Source organism: Telmatherina bonti (assembly GCF_933228915.1).
Source record: "Telmatherina bonti genome assembly, chromosome: 19".
Taxonomy (NCBI): domain Eukaryota; kingdom Metazoa; phylum Chordata; class Actinopteri; order Atheriniformes; family Telmatherinidae; genus Telmatherina; species Telmatherina bonti.
The window spans coordinates 26,631,424-26,653,182 of NC_136617.1; the positions used below are offsets into that span (position 1 = coordinate 26,631,424).

The 21,759-nt window shown below is 40.5% G+C and overlaps 1 protein-coding gene across 1 annotated transcript; it reads left to right on the forward strand.

The window, feature by feature from the left end:
* Positions 1–552: 552 nt before the first annotated feature.
* dlgap3 (discs, large homolog-associated protein 3) lies at positions 553–20,499 on the forward strand (the record flags this gene model as incomplete). The annotated part of the gene is made up of 12 exons (XM_079258851.1): positions 553–1,638; positions 8,731–8,763; positions 9,329–9,528; positions 11,334–11,436; positions 11,627–11,843; positions 14,639–15,174; positions 16,277–16,371; positions 17,306–17,525; positions 18,811–19,105; positions 19,189–19,280; positions 19,390–19,536; positions 20,185–20,499. 12 exons carry the CDS (start codon positions 553–555, stop codon positions 20,497–20,499), a joined length of 3,339 nt encoding a protein of 1,112 aa, XP_079114977.1.
* Between the last annotated feature and the right edge of the window lie 1,260 nt (positions 20,500–21,759).

Here is a 21,759-nt window from a genome sequence, read left to right on the forward strand (position 1 = left end):
TTAGCGAACCTGGAGCTAACAGCTAACAGAGGTAGGCGGGCTAAAGCTAAATCATGCTGTTAGCCGGCAAAAACCCTGCATTCTGCTTTCCTTCAGTGGGATGTCGGGTACCTGTCAATCAAAGGATTACGGCCCCAATTATGCAGAATTCCAAGACAAAATAGCTAATAAACCCATGAGTTATATAAAAATTCACTCCTCCTACAGTTGTAATGAAGACAAAACCTGACTTATAAATGAAAAAGGTTTTTTTTGTACCAGGCTATAAGCGTGTTTATTTCTTCTGTGAAGTTGGCCTTTTTAACATGCTCAATGGGGATTTGCTCTGTTTTGGTACCTGAATTTTCGGAACTTCCGCATAGGCTTGACTTTTAATAGCCTGAGGTTGCCGCTTGGTTATAATGTGGAGATTTAAATGGATTAGTCATATTAATAAGGAAACAATGCTGACATAACTATTTTTCTTTTTCTTTTCCAGGTGAGACTGGTGCAACCCTGTCACGCCCACAGCGCCCCCTTTCGGCCCGGACGGCCCACCATGCCCCGGTGCCTATGAAAGGGTATCATGTCAGCCGTAGCATGTCTCAGCATTCCTCTGGCGGTGGAGGCCCCTGCCACTGCACGCCAGAAGACTGTGACGGACCGGGCAGAGACTACTACCATGGTCACAGCGATGGCCACTATTATCCTTCAGGGGGTCCGGCTGAGGCTCTGGCTCTGGAGAGGCATCACTCCCACTCACACGCACACTCTCACTCCCATAGCCACTCTGGAGGTGGCACCTTTCCTCGATCCCACCCCAGCCAGCACCCACCTCTGCAGTCATTTGATTCTTGTGAAGAGTGCCTATCCACAGGCCATGGAGGAAAGATGCACCGTATTCCCCCAAACTTGATGGATCAGTTTGAGAAGCAGGTACCCTTCCATCCTGATGGCTTCCACACACTACAGTACCAGCGCACTGCTAGTGGGGGTGCTGAGCCACGCAGTGAGAGCCCTTCACGCATCCGCCATTTGGTTAACTCAGTACAGCGCCTCTTTGCCAAGTCCAATTCTCTGGAAGCGCCATCAAAACGGGAGTACAATGGCACAAGGGGAAGCGGGGAATACCGAGGGGAGAGAGGTGGAGGCCACAGAAGTGGAGGGGAGGAGGGTCACTACTCGGGCCACCAATCTCGCTCAACCAGGAGGAACAAGTCTCGAGAGCGGAGCAAGAGTGGAGATTCACGGCATGAGTCAGGCAGACGCCATCGTAGCAGGACTGCAGGTTGGTGGAGCTCTGATGACAACCTGGACAGCGACAGCAGCTTCTTGGTCAGTGGTGGTAGACGAGGGTATCCCAGTGGACACGAAAGCCTGGATGCTGCCATTCAGGAGCTCACCATGAAGAAACCTAAGGAGCGAGGTGGTGGTCCTGGATCCAGCGAGTGCATGGCCTGTAACACTTTGGCTCTGGCTGGGAGTGAGGGAGGAGGGCATCATGGACACCATGGTCACTCACTGAAGAGAAGCACTTGGTCAGCTATGACAGTGAGTCAGGCCAGAGAGGTTTATCCTTCAAGCAGAGGAGGAGGTTATGACAAAGCCCTGGTCCCAGTCGAAAGCAAAATGAAGGAGAGAAGCTTCCACTATCTCCAGGTTTGTGTACACCTACATATAAACAAATGTAAATTTTATCCAGTCTTATTATCTCAGACACAGAGACAATATCATACAAATAAACTGAATGACACTCATCATGGATAGAGTCATAATCTGCACTTTTAAATTGTATGACCCATTGGTTAGGAGCATTTAGGTAGGGTAAAAAGAAAAGTATGGGTTAAACAGGTCAGGCCAAAACAACTGAAGCAGTGTTAAAAAAGAATTTACCAAAAGAAAAAAAGAAGGCCACTTTTGTCTTGGATGTTCACCTACTATAGTTACACGAGTCAGGATTATGATTGCCCCACTGGGACTTGAGAATTCAGCTTGTGGACTATCATCTGCAGTTGTTTGGCAGGTATGCCCTTAGGCCAAGAGACTATTAAATACATGTACTTGGGAGCAACCCATTAACCAATCTGTTTGTTAGAACTAAGGAACTGGTGCTCCTCTCCAAAAAAAAATAAAAAATGTTTAGCGCTTTACAGCCTTACTGTGTCTTGCTTTTAATAGCTTGTCAGGTTGTGAAAAATGACATTTTTTACAAGGGGAAACAGTAGGTGTCAAGCACAACCCAGCAATTTTACAGGCAGAGGATAGAAACTTTTTCTTTAATAAACAAAGTTTAAAGAGGTCCTACAAGGACAGGTTCTGTTTCAACAGCCTTGACACTGATTGGTTGTACCAGTTGTGTCAAATATCCAAGCAAGAGTGCTTATTTACGATAATCCATATCCTTACTATAATCCATATCCATATCGAAAATAACCCTGCCATTGGAAAATATTTCACTTAGTTAAAGAATAATGACTTCATTCCTGTGACAAGGGAAACCCTTGTCAGCATTTTATAGGATTTCATTTTGTTAATACCTTTAGCATTTGGCACAAAAGCACATTTGAATTGTAAAACCAATGTATAAAGGTTCTTAAAAATTTGTAAAATAACACACATTCACAGTGTGAAATACTTCACAGCATTAAATGTGCAATACTTGACCCGGCAGGACCTGATTGACTGCCTTGACATTTTGCTGTTGGTTACATAATATTGATCATCACCAACATAAAACTAGCCTCTCTGTCCATAAAGTCTGTCCCCCCACTCCTAGTCGCATACTCTAATCTAAAATGGAATTTTTTCCAATGCCCATTCATGCCTTTTGTAGATGCGAATCTTTCGAAAGTGAAAAAGCAAATTGCTGCAGCAGACAGTGCACCTGAAAAGGGAGCTGAGAGAGCACAAACACAGAAATACACACATAAACCTCCAACTGTGTTGAGGTAGTTGTGCCATGCAGGCTGTGTTTCTACGGAAACAGCAGGTAGCCACAGGAGTCCCTGGTGTTTTTCCAACTCTCATCCTTTAGACACAGCTGAGGTCTGCTGATAGAAGAGAAAGCAGGGTCGTGTGTGTGGCTGTTCTCAAAGGATAAAACCTTACAAAATTTGCTCCTATACGTTAGGGTACCATCACATTCACACCTCAAGACACAAAATGAACTTCACTGCTGCAGCTTCTCTTGTATCTCTAGGCATCACCATCACTCCTGGGAGGAGTTGCAAGACAGTGTATTGCAGGCACGTGCTGTGAGTGCTAAGGTTAGGTAGGAAGACAGCTGCAAATTGCAACAGACACACAAATGATCATTTATATGTATAGGCAGGGAAGTGCCTGCCTAATCTAACACAATCAAGATCATAAGAGACTATTAAAAAACATTTGCAAAGCTAGCTAAATTATTCAAAAGTAGTGCTTAGACTATTTAACTTAATATGTCATTACAACCAGTAGCATATGTTGCCATTTTTTCTCAAAAGAAAGACATCGAACTGTATAAGCTTATCCTGCCGATAAGCACTGAAGCCAACTTCGAGAGCAAAGCATCACTTTAGTAATTTGTTGTGGACATACGTTGACGATTGGCATAGTGCAGTAATGTAAAAAAAAAAAAAATAGCAGTGTAGCAATCTGCCTTCTTATTTAAATGATTTCTAGATTGGCAAACTGACTGTGCATGTGCAAACACACATGCACATGCAATGATATGCTCTGCCTTCAATAGAAGGTGTGGCCTTATCTGTAATAGCGCTAGAAAGAGTTGTGCAGCTTCTCTGCCTGGCCAGGAGGAGGTGCTGTTGAGTCATTTTTATTGAGCTATAAAAAGCATTAAATGTCATGACTGACTGCAGAATCTGAAGAGCCTGACACTTTTATTAACAGTTTAACTTGAATCTTATATTTTTAAAAATAAATCATCTCAGATTTATTCAAAATTGGAAATAAAAAAATGGGGAAAATCAAGTCAAAAGTCCCCTGTAGTCCTCACTTACCCAAATATTAAAAATCCAGCATCACTGTCCAACAAAAAGTGGTAACATCTACAGTAACAAACCATTAATTAGCACCCCTTTCAGTGAACATATTACTTATGATTCTGTGTAAAGACAGAAAGTATATTGCATTATTAATAGCTTGCATTGCTAATACTAGCTAGCTCATTCAGTGAGCAGAGTATAATAAAAAAAAAAAACCTACTGGTTTTCCAACTTAGTACTGGAACACGCTTAACTAGCACACGTTATTCCTGCTGCGGGTTCTGACTTCAAATGGAACACAGCATTATTCCACCAGGTCACTAAACATTTCAAATGCATGCTAATACAGCTCTGTGTCTGACGGATTTGCATGCTAATGCCCAGCCCAGGAAGTAGCTGGTTTTCCTTGGTTAAACGCACGAGTTTCCACCAAGGTTGAATAGATGCTTTCTCATCACAAACAAGCAGCCAGTAGCTGGCTCCTCTGCAATTGTAATCTGGTACTTTTATTGTGCTGTATATGTATGCTTCTACACTTCATGTAGACTCAGCTGAGTTGTGTCTGATCCGGTGGTCCATGGTTGGTGTTTTTTCACCCCTGCAACGCATACAGTTTGCCTGGTCACAAATCTAGGAACACTATTTGAGACAAGCCATTTTAAGGAACTGTAAGTGGTTCTAATTATAAAGAAAGAGAAAAAAAGATTTTAGTAAATAAACTAGTATCTGTAGAGAAGCAACGCACAGAAACACAAAGAGCACTGAAATCTATTTCAGTTCTGCTCACGTTTTTTCTTCTTGTGCCAGTTCTTGCTACATGTAGGCAGGTTCTACCCTGGATCATCAGTCAAGTTTTTATGAAAAAAAAGAGACACTGAGTGAATCTTCACAACTTTGAACTACATCGGTCAGATGCAGAGTGAAATGTTCAAGGTCCTCTCCCGTGGCGTCATCGCCAATCACAATGTGTGGCATTATAGCCTGACACTCTCCAGCTTCATAAACCTCTCCCTTCCTATTCCCCTTGGTCTGTGAGTAATAGATAAGAAATGATTTTTTTAAAAAAGGGAGAACATGTAGTGAGAGTGAAATGAAAGAGAGGAGGTAATGGGGAGTGAGAGAAAAGATAGAGGGCAAGGAGAGCAAGGTAAGGGGATGCAGAGATAGCAAAAGTAAGCGAAGGGATGGAAAAGAGATAAAGCAGGTGATGGTAGCTGAGGGGCAGAGCGAGAGGAAGAGAGATAGAACCGAATGAGGAAATGAGAGCAATAGTAGAAGGCAACAGGAATCAGGAGATTAGGCTGAATCATCTTTTAAGTGATGACCTTAAAAACACACACTCAGCTGGATGCCAACCCTGGGGCCCTGACTGTGAGTCTGTGTGTGTGTGTGTGTGTGTGTGTAGGTGTGTGTATATATGTGTGACAGTATGGGTAAGTATTTTCATCTGGCCACATGGTTATGTGCTAAAGCAAACCTTACTGCATATTCAAAAGGCTGCGAGTTATTTAGAAAAAAGCTCAAATGCCACGTTTACATGAGAGTTGTCATTGCCCTTCTAATTCTAAATAAAAGTTTAAATCTGCTTTTAAAAAAAAGACCCTGTAAACATCTAATTCTGAATGAAAAACACAATTTGGAATTAAACTTCTGAAGTAACTAGCTATTTTATCCGCATCCTAAATCCAAACTGATTAGTTCCTCTATTAATTCCTGTATTGTGTAAACATTATTTCTGCTCTAAGTTTATTCCGATCATTATGCACAAGCTTAGTATCTTGTCCCAATGTTTTGCCTCCTGCCTTCAGTAGTCCATCTTCCTCTTCCTTCTCAGCTGCTGGAAAAAACAAAGTATTATGTTCATGTCAAGCTGGTACTTTTTAAATTATTATTAAAATAATGGTGAAACTGGTAATTATCATGAGGTTTTCCATATTAAGGCTGAACAGACAACAAGCAGGATGCAAACTTTGTTTATTCCTGTTAGATGTCAGTACGTCACGTCCACCCTCTGTCCAATCAGAACACTTCCCAACCCCCAACCCGCCAATCTAAAGCAGAATACAGTAAGGTCATGTTTCATGTGAACCTCCATTCAGAATTATTATTTCCTTGCAAACCTGTAGGAGAATAATGTTTTTCTGATGTAGTTAATTCTTAATTATTATTTCTGAATTAGAAAACATCATGTACCCATATCCATTGTTGTTTTAACCCTTTCATACCACTATAGTGGACATTTTTTTCTTGAATATTCATGAATGAGGATGGTGTATTCACAAATAAACCACTTCGGTAGACGTTAGTAAGTCCTTCATTAACACTCACTGAACAATAAAGAAATATATTATATGACTGAACATAAATGCATACATTGTAATTACACAAATTTGCCTCAGTGATAAATAAGAAAAGAATATGATACAGCTTGAATATTTACATCATATAGCCTAATTTTGAAAGTATATGTTTTTATATTTTATAGAATATAAAATACATTCAAATGAATACAAAACAAAACATTATTAATAAACAAAAATGATCATTGCAGGTAAAATACTATTTGAAAAGAAAGTGGCCTTGTTTTTTATTAATGCATACATGAAACATGCTAATGACAGGACAAGAAAGTGGTTTCACTGGAAAGCATATGCACACATACACTCCCATGTAAGTGGTTCTTAAACTAAATTGATCATATGTGCAAGGTGTATCTACAATGCTGTTGATGAAAGCTACAGTTGTGAAGATGTGAAAGAGATTGTCATGGTAATAAATGCACATGGCTCTGTCGTTGCTTCTTGAGTTTCCCGCTACTCTGCAGAGTAGTTACTTTCTTTAGCTTTTATTATACAAGGAAAGAAACGGGATTCAAGATAAAACATACGCACACACATTCACATGTTGAACTAAGTGGTTCTCAAACAAAATTAATTGTAGGTGCAAGGTGTAATTATCTAAATTGATGTTGATAAAAGCTACTTTTGTTAGGTTGTGAAAGGGATCGTCATGGTAATAAATGCACTTGGATCTATCATTTGATTCTGAAGTTCCCAGTACCTGTGCAGAATAGTTACTTTTCTGTAGCCTTCATTATACAGGACAAGAAATAGCATTTGATGAAAACATATCCACACACTTGTATGTTGAACCAAGTGGCCCTTAAACTAAATGAGCTGTATGTGCAAGGCAAAAGGTATAATTATCTAAAGATGTTGTGGAGATGTGAAAGGAACCGTCCAAAACAATAAGTGCACATGTAACAGGATTCTGGAGAGTTTTTATTTTGTTTTGGTAACCTGTATATATATCACTCGACCCATTAGCGCTGCTCACTTCTTTTTTCCAGCATGTAGCTGTCTTAAGTACGGCCTATTTTGCAGTTTTCTTATCCAAACACAGTCAGATGGAAAAGATGCTCAAACACCTGCATCTATTTTTTTAACTGCAACAGGACCTGCTGTCATCAGGTAGGAAGAACCTTCGGCACATTAAAAAATACTTGTTGGTCTTCAGGGGGTTGCTTCTAATCAGCTGAATTTATTTTAAATAATTATATAAAACTTCTATTTTAACAGTGTCATTGATTGAAGTTTGGGGTTCTTTTCAGTGATATTCTATTAGATCATAATGTTAACAATGTGAATCCACTAAGAAAAGAAAAACAAATGTTCAGACTCTCTTATTTTAGGTTCATATCTTTACTCAGAGGTTAATCTTTCTACTTCTCATATTTTACATACAGCTGACTGGATTCTGTCTGTCTCATACCTGTAATAGTTGCTCATTTGATCACTGGTGGCTTGATCCATGAATAGTCTACTACTTTGGTGTAGTTTTGAGTCCTTTTTGATGATTTTTAAGGTACTTTTTTGTTTTTAAATTTTATCTGAATATTCCTCCACTCATACTTTTGTGTGTGTGACTGAAAAGCCGCAGACTGAGTCTTTTTCAACCAGTAGATGAATAAAGAATTTCTAGTGTTGCTCTATTACAGCTCTGGTTTCATGTCTGCAGTATCATTTGACAAAAAAAAAGAAAAAAAAAATATATTTACGTGACCTAAAGATGACTTCTTTCTGTACCTTCGCCAAGGGGTTTATGTTTTTGCCCACATTTTTCTGTCTGTCTGTCCATCTGTCTGTTTGTTAGCAACTTCACGCTTTCACAGCCACTAGGCAGATTTTTGTGATTCTTTTTCTTGATCTAACTTGGTTTAGTTTTGGGAGTGATCTGGAGGAAATTATTAACAGGAATCTTTGGAACTGATAAATCAAGAAATTGCGTAACACTATGACACAACATTATTAATAGACATCATCATACTTGCATATCTGAATGGGATAGTCTGTCAATATATTTGTTTCACTGTGGAAATGAGCTGCTTGGCAGAAGTCTGCGCTTTCTGAGTGCTTTTAGTTTTTGTTGTTTCAGTGTGAAACTTTCTGTAGTTCTTCAAATCCGTGGCTTCTTGTCAGTTTTCCACATTTTGACTTTCTTCTCTATTTTTTCTTTCTAATGTGCACCTGTGTGTCTCTTTTGTTTTCCCATCGGGGGAGATCTTTTTTTTCTGTTTTCCTGCTCTCAGCGCAATGGAGTCTGTCATTTTGCTCCTCTGTTTCATATTTTGTTGCCCTGCACAATATGTCTGCTCTCTCCCCTCCATTCTGTCCTCTCTGCTCTTTTTTACTTGCCTTTCTGAATATTTGTTTATTTGCTCTCCATCTGTCACTTTCTTGCTTACTCTGTTTCTATTTTTCTGTGTCAGTGTTTCTCCAGCTGTCAGAGTTTCTCTCTCTCTGTAAGTCACTTTGTCCAATTTTTTGTCTCTCTCTTTTCTGACACCATCTTCTATGTATGCATAAATGTGCATGTTTCTGCTGTCATTGTGTGCACGAGCATGATTGATCGAGGTGGTGTGTTTGCTTAGAAATCCGGCGACGTGTTCATGTTTAGGACTGAGAGTCTGAATCATCACTGCCCCTTATGTCTGCTGTGTGAAATATTTTTCAGTGATGAAAGATATTTCTGTCTTTAAGCTGTGAAAAGTGTCAAAAGTGCAGTAAAAACGTTTTCATATCTCAAAACTGATTAAACGGCATTGTGGTTAACTGGTGTCAAAGAGGAATGAATACTTACTTTAACACATTTTAACACTTTTTTTTTTTTTTTTTTTTACTAATTTTTACAGAATCCTACTAGAATCTACAGTATAAACCAAATATAGAGCTAAAATATAGAATACTATAGCGGTCCTATTTTCTACTCACTACATGTTGTATTTTCAGAACATTCATTACAAGTTGGGCATATTTATAGGAATTTTTGACGATGTGAATCTTTGAGTGAATCTGATTGTGTCTTAGGTCCCTTCTGAAGATTGGGGAGGTGGAGGAGCGGACAGCAGAGGGGAAATTCCATGCCGACGGATGAGAAGCGGCAGCTACATCAAGGCTATGGGGGACGACGACAGTGCCGACTCAGACACAAGCCCTAAAGCTTCACCTAAGTCCACACTGATCGCCCAGAGGGAAGCCTTCAGACGGTCTATCAGCATGGATCAAAGGTAGAAAAACCACAAATGCTAATGTACATATTCCTACTGAAAAACAGAGCCTTGGAGCTGCCACACTGATTCAAAAACCAGGCTGTAAATGTTTAAATTGCTGGGGGGGGAAAGGGCATGGAGAAAACAGTACATACGGATTACACTGATAGAGATGTGCTCATATGTATTCATACCCTTTCATTAAAGAAAAGGCTGAATTTACAAAAGTCATTCAAATAACAGGAGACTTAAAAAAGGAACAATTACTAAACATTTGCAAAAATATAATTTAGTAATATAAGACACTGTTGTTTTTTATTTAATTCAGTTGAAGAAAAAAACAAAAACAAAACACAAATGGGTCCTGGACAAATTAGAGCACTTTTCTGTTGAACAGTGGGACAAAATACCTGTCAACAGGTGCAGAAGTCTGACTGAGAGGAACAGAAAACACCTGACTGTAGCGGAAACATTAAAGGATTGTTCAACAAAATATTAGTTTTTGAGTGATGTAATATGTAATAAATGATCTTATTTGCTTGCTTTTTAAAACAAAATATTTCTTTTGAACCAGAATTAGAAAATAATGTAATGATTTTAATAAAAGAATTGATTTAATATTACTTAATATTACTTTAGTCAATTTCAGCTTATTTTACAGGCAGCTGTGTTTTTTCCTTCTTTAATGAAAGGGTATGCAGTGGGCATATGTTAGATCATCTGCAGCGCTTCCTTCAAAAATGAAGCAGATAAATAGTTTTTGAAAATGAAAAACAAATGTTACATAAACACAAAGTATTTGAGGTTTTAGGGTGTGTTGAAGAAAAAAAAGTGACTTCCAGGTTTGTTAGAATAGCATTTTAACCTTAAAAAATATTTTTCATTCACACAAGAAAGCTACAAGAAAAACAAAAATTCTTCATCCTATATTTTGGATAGCATGGCAGTCTTTCCCCAGATGCGGCTTAACTGTTTATCCATCTGTTAAGAAACATATTTCTGCATCTGAAAAAGACTTATCTTGAGAGCCCCTGGGCTGAAAAATGACACTAAATGAAAGAGAGATCTGAGTTACACTTTGTTCTTCTTTCTGCAACAAATTATAACTACTCATGGAGGAAAATACACCTTAACGGTTAGAATTAACTGTACAAACTCAGAATGAATATAAACAAAATGGCAAAGATTTCATCACATCAGCACAGTTAAGTTACAGATATTATACAGCTGTACTCTTAAATCATGACACTATGTCATAAAATATTTTTAAATAATCACCCACTTAAAATTAAGGCCACTCTGTCATTATTAAAAAAGTTTTTTTTAAAACACAAAAGATTAGTTCTTGTAGATATCTGGTTGAGTTTTTGTGTCATTAGAAAACCTATGACTTAGGTAATTTTTTAAATAAGGTGATGATGTGCAATCTTTCTATCTGTAAATACATTTTACATAATCAAGTTATTTTTATATCCTGTAAACATTTAGATAGAAAATATCTTAGCATGAAACATTGTGATAAAAGTCTGAATATATATATTTTTTAAATCCCTGTTATGCCTCCCTGTTGGCCATACAGCAGGACTGCAGTGAAAGTCCAGCTGGCGATGGAGCATGACTCATTGAAATTTTACGTGATAGTTGCAGCTAAACAAATGGTGCGCTGTGTGTGTTACAAACATTGACTGAAATAGCAAACCAAATGGCAGGAGATTTTACTGCCCAGTGAAGCATCATGTGAATTAAAAAGAGCTGCTGATTTGTTGTTGTTGTGCAGTTTGCTGGTCACGGGATCATTCTGACTTTGTCTGTGTTAAATCCAGATACTCCTGTAAGCAGTGCACAGACTCTTACCCGAACAGCAGAACTGCACCCAAAACCCACACCCGCTCTCGCAGCTACACCCGCTCTTTGACCAGCTCACAGGTAAGATAATCACGTGGTGTGTTTACGTCACGTGGCCTGAGTCCGGTCCAAGTCCAGGTGTGTTGAAGAAGGAAATTGGAGGATAGTTGATCTCCAGGACCGGACTTGGGCACCCCTGGTTTACGTCATAGTTTGAGGATGTACATCTAGATATGACATAACGAACATCTTCCTCCCCTCTCCTCTACAGCTGGGGGACACGTTGAACCATCAGTTTGAGGCCGTTTGTGAGACCATGTTTGGGGAGGTGGAGTCTCAAGCTGTCGAGGCTCTGGATCTTCCAGGTGTGTTCCGCACTCGCAGCCACAGCTATGTCCGCGCCATCCAGGCTGGCTGTTCCCAGGACGACGACTGCCTCTCTGTCTTCTCCATGTCTGGCCCCCAGGGAAGCATCAAGGGCGGGGCCGGTGAGTGTGCAGCACAGTTGCCTCGTATGTTTGGCAGTGTGGTGGAGTGATGTGAGGCGTCTTTTCATGTGGCAGGAACTTGGTGGGAGACACAGTTGGAGAGGGAATTTTATGACAGCCTGTGTCTGGTCCCCTTGACAAAAGCAAATCTATGCAGAAACCTTGACTCTAACTCACAGCACAGATGTGTGCAACGTGTGCATCCATGTTAAATTCTCAGCCTCCTTTTCCCCTTCCTATTCGTTCAGTCTCTAATGATCTCACTTCATCACCAACCTTCTTCTCTGTGTATATGTTTGCTGCTATGGGCATTGATCTGCATGTATGTTATTGTTCATGCTCTTTGTTCTCTTTTTTTCTCTCTCCTGTGTTTTCTGTCTCATACCTTCTTTGCATGAATGCAAAAATCAAGAACACCCATAATAATGACGATAGCCAAGGTTCTCCTGCTGCTTTTTTCTCTCTCTCCACATTTCTGTATATTTTGCTGTTTCAGGTGTAAACTTCCTTATTTGTCCCCTCCATTCTCATCACTTTTGATAAAATTGTTCTTCTGTTCTTTTGTACTAATTCAATGCCATATTAAGCAAGTATGGGGGTGTAGGCATGATGATTCAGGCTTGTTTTGGACAATTGAAAATGTGACAGTCGATCTACGTTCCTAGCCTCACCTATGGTCATGAGCTGTGGGTTGTGACCGAAAGAACAAGATCTCGCACACAGGCGGCTGAAATAAGTTTCCTCCGCAGGGTGGCCGGGCTCTCCCTTAGAGATAGGGAGAGGAGCTCAGTCATCCGGGAGGAGCTCAGAGTGGAGCCGCTGCTTCTCCTCATCGAGAGGAGCCAGTTGAGGTGGCTCGGGCATCTGGATAGGATGCCTCCTGGACACCTCTGTGGTGAGGTTTTCAGGGCACGTCCCTGCGGGAGGAGACCCAGGACACGCTGGAGGGATTATATCTCTCGGCTCGCCTGGGAACACCTTGGGATCCCCCCCACAGATTTGGCAGATGTGGCTGGGGAGAGGGAAGTCTGAGCTTCCCTGCCTAGGCTGCTGCCCCCGCGACCCGACCCCCGATAAGCGGCAGAGAATGGATGGATGGATGTGTGTGTATGCATGATCTTGGAGACACTTGACTACAGATATTTTGGTATCTGGGTAAGTTCATGGTTAATCACTCAAGGTGTCCAGATCCTGTCTGTACAAAACACGCCCGTATCATCATTCCCACACCGCTATGCTTGACAAAAGGATGAGGTATTTGTGTTCAGTCACATCAGTGATTCTGAATTTTGACCATAAGCATGTCAGGACACACAGTCTTGTGGTGTAGTGGCTAAAGGTGGGAATGGTCCACAATAGAAGGCATTTCCATCTCCTTTTTGCAGCTGGTAAAGAAAGTTGTCTCCTGCTGTGTTCAAACACATCTAGCTTCCTTTTAAGTTGCAGTGCATCGACAGAGCAAATGAAAGAAAGCCTCCAGATGATGCTGAAGGTTGGTTAGCGGTGTTATTAACCATGAGGTCAGGGCGAAACCAACATCTCCTTTTGAAACAAATCATGATGATGAAAAGCCACCGTTGTAAATTTTAATCATTAAAGATCCCAATCAGAGGCTGCATCTGGGAGTTGTGGGTGACTTGAGCATTTATGGAGGGACAGTTCTTGTGGTTGAAGAAACAGATCTGGCAAGACTGCTTTATTGAACGTGTTTAAAATCTATTGCAACAATTTTGTAGGGAAGACCAGCAATGGAATCAACTATTTTAATGCATTATAACGTTGTGTTTGTCTTTCCTCGTTTATATGTGTTGATACACACTTGAACACCAAAAACATTTGCTTCTGATTTTTAATAAAGTGAATGCGATTGGCAGCATTTACTGCTTCGTATTGTCTTTGTTTTTATTGGACGCAGTAAGTTTGTTTTTCATGCAGAGCTTTGGCTTTTTGGCTTCGTTTTTATCAGGTGAATAATGATCAAAACAGTATGTCTTATGCTGGTTAATCTGAAGTAGCAGACTTGCTAAGGAATAGATGTCCTGATACATTAAACCGCAGAAATAAGAGGTTACACCTTCTATTTAATAAACAGTGAATTACTTATAATATATTTGCACACGTGTGTTTGTATAGTCGAGCCAGTTTTGTTCCTTGCAGGTGTAAAAATCCCTCCTGAGATTTATTAAAGTCTCTGTGAAGAATCGTCTACATTTACACACACCTAACTCGAAGTCACACACATGGGAGTTAGAGCTCTGCCTAGCATATTTACATTTAGAAAATAATTGTAAATATATATAAATTTGAAGAAGCTGCAAGGGTGAGGGATGAGACACCGTCTGCAGACTGGCTTCCATGTTTCTCTCAGGAATTTGTTTTATCTTCTTGAGAAGCAGAGTTAAGTTGGCTCTGGGGGAGATGTTTTGCTTTTGTCACCTCTGACACATCTGTCGCCTCCACCACTACGCTCTGCCTCACACCAAAACTAAAACCAAAATCAGAATGTTTCTTTTTTTTTTTTTTTTTTTTTTTTATGTACAAATGACCTCATTTGAGTGGAGCTGATGAACCGTCTTGTTGTTTTTTGTGTTTACATTTTCATGTTTTCTCTCTTCTCTGTGTTGGTTTTCCTTTTTATTTCAACCTTTTTTTCCCACCTGCTTGACCTTTACATTCTCCTTGTAGTCTGTCCCTTCTGTAAGTACCCACCAACCCAACTCCCTGCTGGCGTAATTCGCTTATAACTGCCATCTATACCTGTGTCTTCCTCTTCCCCTACTCTTCTTACACTTCAGTCTTTCCTTATCGTAAAGGTGCTCCTCCCCCACTCCCACCTCGCATGTCGAAGTCTTCACTCTCAGTGCGGGCCCAGAGCAGCACTGAATCCACCCAGGATGCCTATTTCCAGAGCAGTGGACAGATGGCTCCAGGCTCTGGCACTGGGCGCCCGAAGCAGCACAGCAACTCCGTGGACCTCGGTAGCGCCGATGGACCCTCGGGAAGGACCTCCAGAGGAGGCTACTACACAGCTGGTGGTCCAGGGCGTTCCCGCCAGTACAGCAACTCTGCAGAGAGTCTGGATGGTATCAGGGGTTCGAGGGAGCTGGTGCCCTATGCCGGGGGCCCAGGTGTTGGCGTGAGGGCCAAACACAGCTGCTCGGCTGACAGCTTGCTGGAGGGGCCGCCACGGCCTGCTCGGGAGAGGGACAGGGTCATAGGCAGCCTGGGGAAGACAACATCTCTGCCTCAAAACAGCATAGTGCTGAGCAAGGCTGTTGGGCAGGATGATGGGCGAGGGGTCCGAAAATGGAGGCCATCCATAGCTGTGCAGGTGAAAGTAAAACGTTCTTCTGTGTGAAAACCGTATGTAAAATGTATAACCTATTATTGTTTATTTTGCTATTTATTTATGAAGGTCAATCAGTTGTGTCCTCCATAAATGCAACACAAGAAATAAAATTCAGCTGAATTTCTCTTCGAGGTTCTTGAAGAGGTTTCACTTTTCATCTTCTTCAGCTCTAACTAGTAAAAGATGAAACTGTCCCACCATGTAGCTGAACTGATGCAGCGCCTCTGATGAGGTGAAATGTCTTCCACAAATAAGAAAAAATAAGTTCATTTTTCAAGCTTTTAGGATTTCTGACAACCCAGCTAGAAGATTAATGGGAAATTGGTTTTAGCACCAGTGAAGCTGTAAAAAGTACACATATCCAAACTGAGAGTTCAACTCATTTAATAAAAAATAAAAAAAAATAGTGTCTTATATCACTAAATTATGTTTTTGCAAATTTGTAGTTATGGTTTTTTTTATTTAGTCTCCAGTTATTTGAGTGACTGTTGTAAATGCAGCCTTTTCATTGATGAAAGGTTTTATAAATACACACACACACACACACACACACACACACATATATATATATATATATATATATATATATATATATATATATATATATATATATATATATATATATATATATATATATATATATATATATATATAAAATATGTGTGTGTATGAAACCCCAAAAGCTTAGAACATGACATGATATTATACGTTATTTTTCATTTATAGATATTAACTCAGAAATAATCGGCTGCATTCAAAGCTGTTTAATTTAATAGAGACTTTTTTTTTTATTATTTTCATCATAATTCTTAGTTTCCTGCAAATCCCCTCTGAGATTCATTAAAGTCTCTGTGAATTATCATCTACATTAACCAACATGCCCACACACCTAACTAGAAATCACACACATGGGATTTAGAGTTTTAGTATATTTACATTTTGTGTATAGATTTAAAAAAGCTGTGGTTCCCAGTGAGAAAGATATTTCTCCAAATGTTTAATTATCTACTATAGTTCCTTTGCTTATTTTGTCAGGTTGTGTGTTGCAGCACTGACTGTCATACTTATCAATCATCTGCTACAGGTGGACAGCTCAGAGACTCTGTCGGATTCAGACGCTGAGGGTAAGGCTCTTACAGAGGTGCACTCTATAGGAGTCCAAGTGGAAGATGAAAAAAGGTAAAGGAAGCAGAAACTTTTAACAACTTTTCTCTGACTTAAGTTTTCTTTTTGGCCATTTTTGGCATTTCTTATTGGCCCAGCTTCCAATCTAAGTTAGTCGTTTGCTTATTTTCTTGCTGTTTAACTCAAACTGTATGACTTTGTCAAAAATGTTGATCTTTTTCCCGCTAATTTATGTGAACAATTTTTTATGTAAAATATGAAAAAGCCTTCATCTTCCTGAGCACCCAGCAGTGCAACAATCCATAGCTGATTTCTCTTTCTGGCTCCTATGAATTAATTTAGCATTTCATCAGACATCACAGCTTGAACTCAGTTACAGTTCATTCCAAGAATGTCTTATTTTTCCCTCTTAGTGACAGTAACTATGACTACTGCAAATCATACACGCAACGTGACTTTACACGTGACTCGGCGCTTATCTAATTAAATCCAGTTATGCTTACGGGTCAAATTTGAACACATGCATGTAAGCACATCATTACATACATCTGAATGTTTCATAGTGTGTGATCATGCACCTGTTAATAATATCCCCCACCTCCTGCAGTCATCAGAGATGACAGTAGGACATCTGGAGAGAAAACAGGAGGACAGCAATGTAAATCTTAGTCACACTCCTGGGTCCACCAGACTGCCAAGATGGATGAGGGAAGGTGGGTTATAAACTTGCAACAGAGTAAACACTCATCAGTGAGCCTGCTGACATGATATTTGCACACACTGATGCGTCATATGCCAGAGGATTTAGCAGGAATCATCACAGCCCAGCAAGTGGCAGTGATGGCAGTGACAGCACAGGCCTGCTTAAAATGAAATGCGCAATTAGGGGGAGGGAAAAAAAATGGAAAACATTTGAGAAAGCCTTGTTTGTGCAACGCTCTCTGTGATTAGATGACTCCGGGCCTCCTGTGACTCTCTTGTCTTGCAGGCGGGCTCGTTTCAAACGCTCCAACAGCGTGACAGCAAGCGTGCAAGCCGACCTGGACCCCGAGGGTTTTCCAGGGCTCAGCATTGCTGTGCCAACACAGGACAAAAGTCTCCAGTTCGGTTGCTCCTTCCAAAGGCATTCATCAGAGCCCGAGTCTGCAGGCCAATACACGGAGAGCCTCCGCACCGTCCACACACAGGGACAGTGGGCATATAGAGAGGTTGGTCCTGTTGAAATTCTTTCCCTAAAACAAGGGTTTAAATGTAATACTCTTCACCAGGATTTAAAAAAAAAATATATATATATATATATATATATATATATATATATATATATATATATATATATATATATATATATATATATATATATATTTGTTTTTAAGTGCACTCATTTAATATGCATTAAATTGAAATGCATATTGCATGTTGCATTTAATATGCATTAAATGAGTACAATTACAGGAAGGATTATTCATTTCTGTTGTTGCTTTAATTGACTGGATGAAATAAAGAAACACAGAAGAAGAAAGTGAAAACAAATACAACATACTAGTACCCAAAACTTGTTAATGTACTGCTTTGCCAAAGAAAAATTACACACACAATATTTTGTTGGACCGCCAATTGCTTTGCTTAGTGCACACATTTCATTTCCATTTCATCTTTTCATTTTGGAAAACTCTTGCAATGTCATGCTTATTTTTATTAAGAGTTGTTTAAATTTTCTACTGTTTGATGATGGGAGAAACAAAATGCTGTCTATTTTCTTCGTGACCCCCGTCCCAAAGATTCTGATAGGGTTTAAGAGCTTGACGTTGTTATGTCCCACAAACACTCTTTTTACATTTTCAGCTCTATGTATGCTTCATTGGGAAATATCCCCTGTTCCATCAGATGGAAGAACAAAAAATTAGAAAAACATGCATTTATGTCGTTAATTAAAGAACTTTTGCAGATTTTCTGAAAGCTGCGCCACGTAACGACAGTTAATCCAACATCCATTTTACATCCTTCCTGTACTGTGAGCTCTCTCCAGACAATGAAAGACAATCTTATTCTGCCTATTGCCTTATCTATTGTTCAGTCTCCTTCTCTCTTTATTTTCCTCTTTTCTTCCAATAATGTCCTCTTGCATTTCTTTGCTAAATGTGGCATGGTGTGCGATAAAAATGGCCTGTGTGTTGATGTCTATTTGTTAGCATATGACTTGGTGTGTGAGGCCAAATTCGTCCGCAACCTCACGCAGAATGAGCTTTAAGGAAGTATAGGGGGTTCTGTAAATCTAATCAGAGTTGGACTGATGAGACACAACGACAATGAGATACGATCTGTTATTTTAACTGTGTCCACATAATTGTGGAAACCTCAAATGCATTCGTGGAACAGCCATATGTAAATTCTCTCATTCATTCTCGCAGAGTTTAATGGGTTTCAGTGGAAATTCTTTGAGACTGGTCATTGTGGCTGGGATCAAATAAAAAAAACTCTCATGTTTTATCCTAGGATTTTATTCAGGGTGGCTACACTACAGATGTTTGTCAATCAGACCCAAGGCCCCACCAGCACCCGCACTTGCCTCCTCGGTCCCACTCTCCTTTGCCCCTTCCCTCTGAGCGAGCTTGGGCAGGGACACCATCCCTGGAGGGTCCCAGAAGTCTGCCTGACTCAGGGCGGGCCTCGCCATGCATGAGAGATGGAGAATTCTTCTTACGCCTCCTGCAGACAGAGGTGGAGAGGATGGAGGGCTGGTGCCAGAACATGGAAAGAGAGGCGGAAGAGAATGAACTTCCAGAGGAGAGTAAGTTTTTAAATGGGACCAGAGATAAATATGAACAAATATTTCTCAGATTTCTGAACTTGTGTTTACTGTTTCTTTCATAGTTCTTGAGCTCATTCGAAATGCAGTTGGCAGTGCCCAAATGCTCATGTCTCATAAAGTGCCACAGTTTTTCCGCCTCTGCCAACAGAGCGTGGTGAGTTTATTCGACTCCAAGCGAAACGATGCTGCATGTGGACCATGGTTTAAAACAGGATAATTCTGCCAGGCATTACATGTTATGCTCCATCACCCTGCCCACTCAGGACCCATCAGCCTACCCTCAACCCACATCTCAGGACCTGGCAGCCTTCTGGGACTTGCTCCAGCTCAATATTGAAGACATCAGGGTCAAGTTTCAGGATCTCCAGAGGCTAAAAGACTCCGGTTGGAGGCTCCCACCTGAGAAGAAGGTGAGAGACCCTGGGGTTCAGACAACCCTGGTTTCCCTGCAGTACTCTCGTAGAGCTAAGACGGCAGTGTGCAGACGAGTAGCACAGATGGTTGTGCCTTCCAAGTCTTTGCAGGCTGTAAAAATACAGAACAGCAAAAGGAACTGGACTGAAACACCAAAAAGACTGTAGAGTGTTGAAGTGCTAGAAATGTTTGTATCCCTCCTGCTTTTTAATCTTTTTTTTTCATTTCATCAAGAAGAAGAATGTTTGCTCTATTACGTTCTATAAAAGTCAGTCTGTTCACCGATGGTCAAGCTAATTTTGGATAACAAACTAAAAATTATTTCTGTTCTCTTCCTTTTCTTACCTTACCTTTGTTTTCTTCTCCAATTTTATGTCCTTTCATACCATCCAACACCAATGCATGCTAAAATACATTTTTGTGATGGTTTTTGTCTTTGTTTGTGATATCGTCCCCTTTTCTTTGGTTGTTCTTTTTCCAATTTTTCCTGACTTTTTTTTTTTTTTTCTTACAAAATGTACGACATTTCCCCATTGGGTCCCTTTTACCCAACCTTACAAAATCACCTTTTATTTAACCACCAACCACAACAAATCCATCGTCCATTTTCATCCATTATCTACAACTCATCGCCAATTGGCTAGGAGGATAAGAAGCTTCCTCCCCCGTTACCAAAGAAGCCAGCAGGTGGGGTGAGTGGCAGTCTTCGAGCTGATAGCGTAGGAGACGGGGGTGCCGGAGGTGGAGGAAGTGGGTCAGGAGGCCTGGTGGTGCCGCGCGTGGGAGGGCACACCCTTCCTATCAGGGAGAAGTCTCTGGACCTTGTGGAGCGTCAGAGGACAGAGGCGAGGAGGAGGCTGCTGCAGACCAAGCGTACCGCCTCCTTCAGGCAGAACTCAGCCACAGAGAGTGCTGATAGTATCGAGATCTACATCCCTGAAGCTCAGACTCGACTCTGAACACAAAGCTGGGGTGTCGAGATCATCTATCCCCCTCCCCTGACTTCTGCAAATTTTAGATTTTCTGCAAGTCGTTGCTGTTTATGCGCTATACTCCTTCCCTCTGCAGTTTCCATCACATTCACTTATCACTTATTAAACAAGCAATGACAGCCATTTTAGTGTCTTGAAATTCTGGCGTTTTACCAACACAGAGGCCTAGACTTTAAATGGTAGCTAGCAGAAGACCTACAGACATTTCTGACGTCTCTGAGGTTCTTTTTTTAATTCTCATTTTGGCTCACGAGAAACAGTCCACTTTTTTAAGAGAAGTTCACGCCGTAGTAGCATGCCTGTGCGTGTTCACTTAGCACATCATCACCAGAAAATAAAGGGCTTAACAGGCACAAGACCTCTGAGGAAATCTCCCTGTGTGGATCCCCGATGCCATTTTTGCAAAACAGATCCATGAGACATTTGTGGGGGTTTCTGATTCATAATCCCGACTTTTCATTGATGGATGAATCGACATGGACTTCTCAGTATCAGTCTAAAATGCCCTTAAAGTCAAACGGTTGGTAAACTCCAAAGAATATCTCCTCCAAACAACAACGGTCTAAATAGAAAATGACACCTTACACCAAGCCACCATCTGTCCACACAGAGGTCTACACAAATATTTTGTCTTTCTCTTTCATTTCACTTGAAGTAGTGAGGATATTCAGATGTACACGCTGTATTTGTATGTGGAGGGTACGCCCAACGCTGGCCAACAGAGTAGCATCGTAGCCTTGAGCATCACAGACATAAAAGAACAGACAGAGCTGTTTGCTTCTTATGTAGTCTCTGTGAAGTTTCACATGTTCAGGAGAGGGGCTTCTGGGAGTTTTGTAGGGGGGATGCATGTTGATGGCCTCCTTTTCACCGTGAGACTGAAGCACCACCAAGTGGTCAAATGAGGATCGAATCAAGCAACAGCCGTCTGCACAGTCAGGAATTAACTGATAAAACAGCCATGAAAGAAAATCAGTGAATTTCTTTTTAAAATTCTTTTCCTGCTCTTGAATATTACTTGAGTGGACTTTTCTTGTTATGTTTGTATTTGATTAAGAAGGCATTTAAAAACAAAATCAAAGAGAGAGAGATGCCAAAGTCTTTAGCTGGATCAACCTAAAGTTTCAAACAACTTCTTTGATTGACAAAAGTCCTTCCAGAGCCCTTCAAAAGAGTTAATCAAAGCCCATTAAAAAAAAACAACAGTGGGGAAATTATATGAAGATA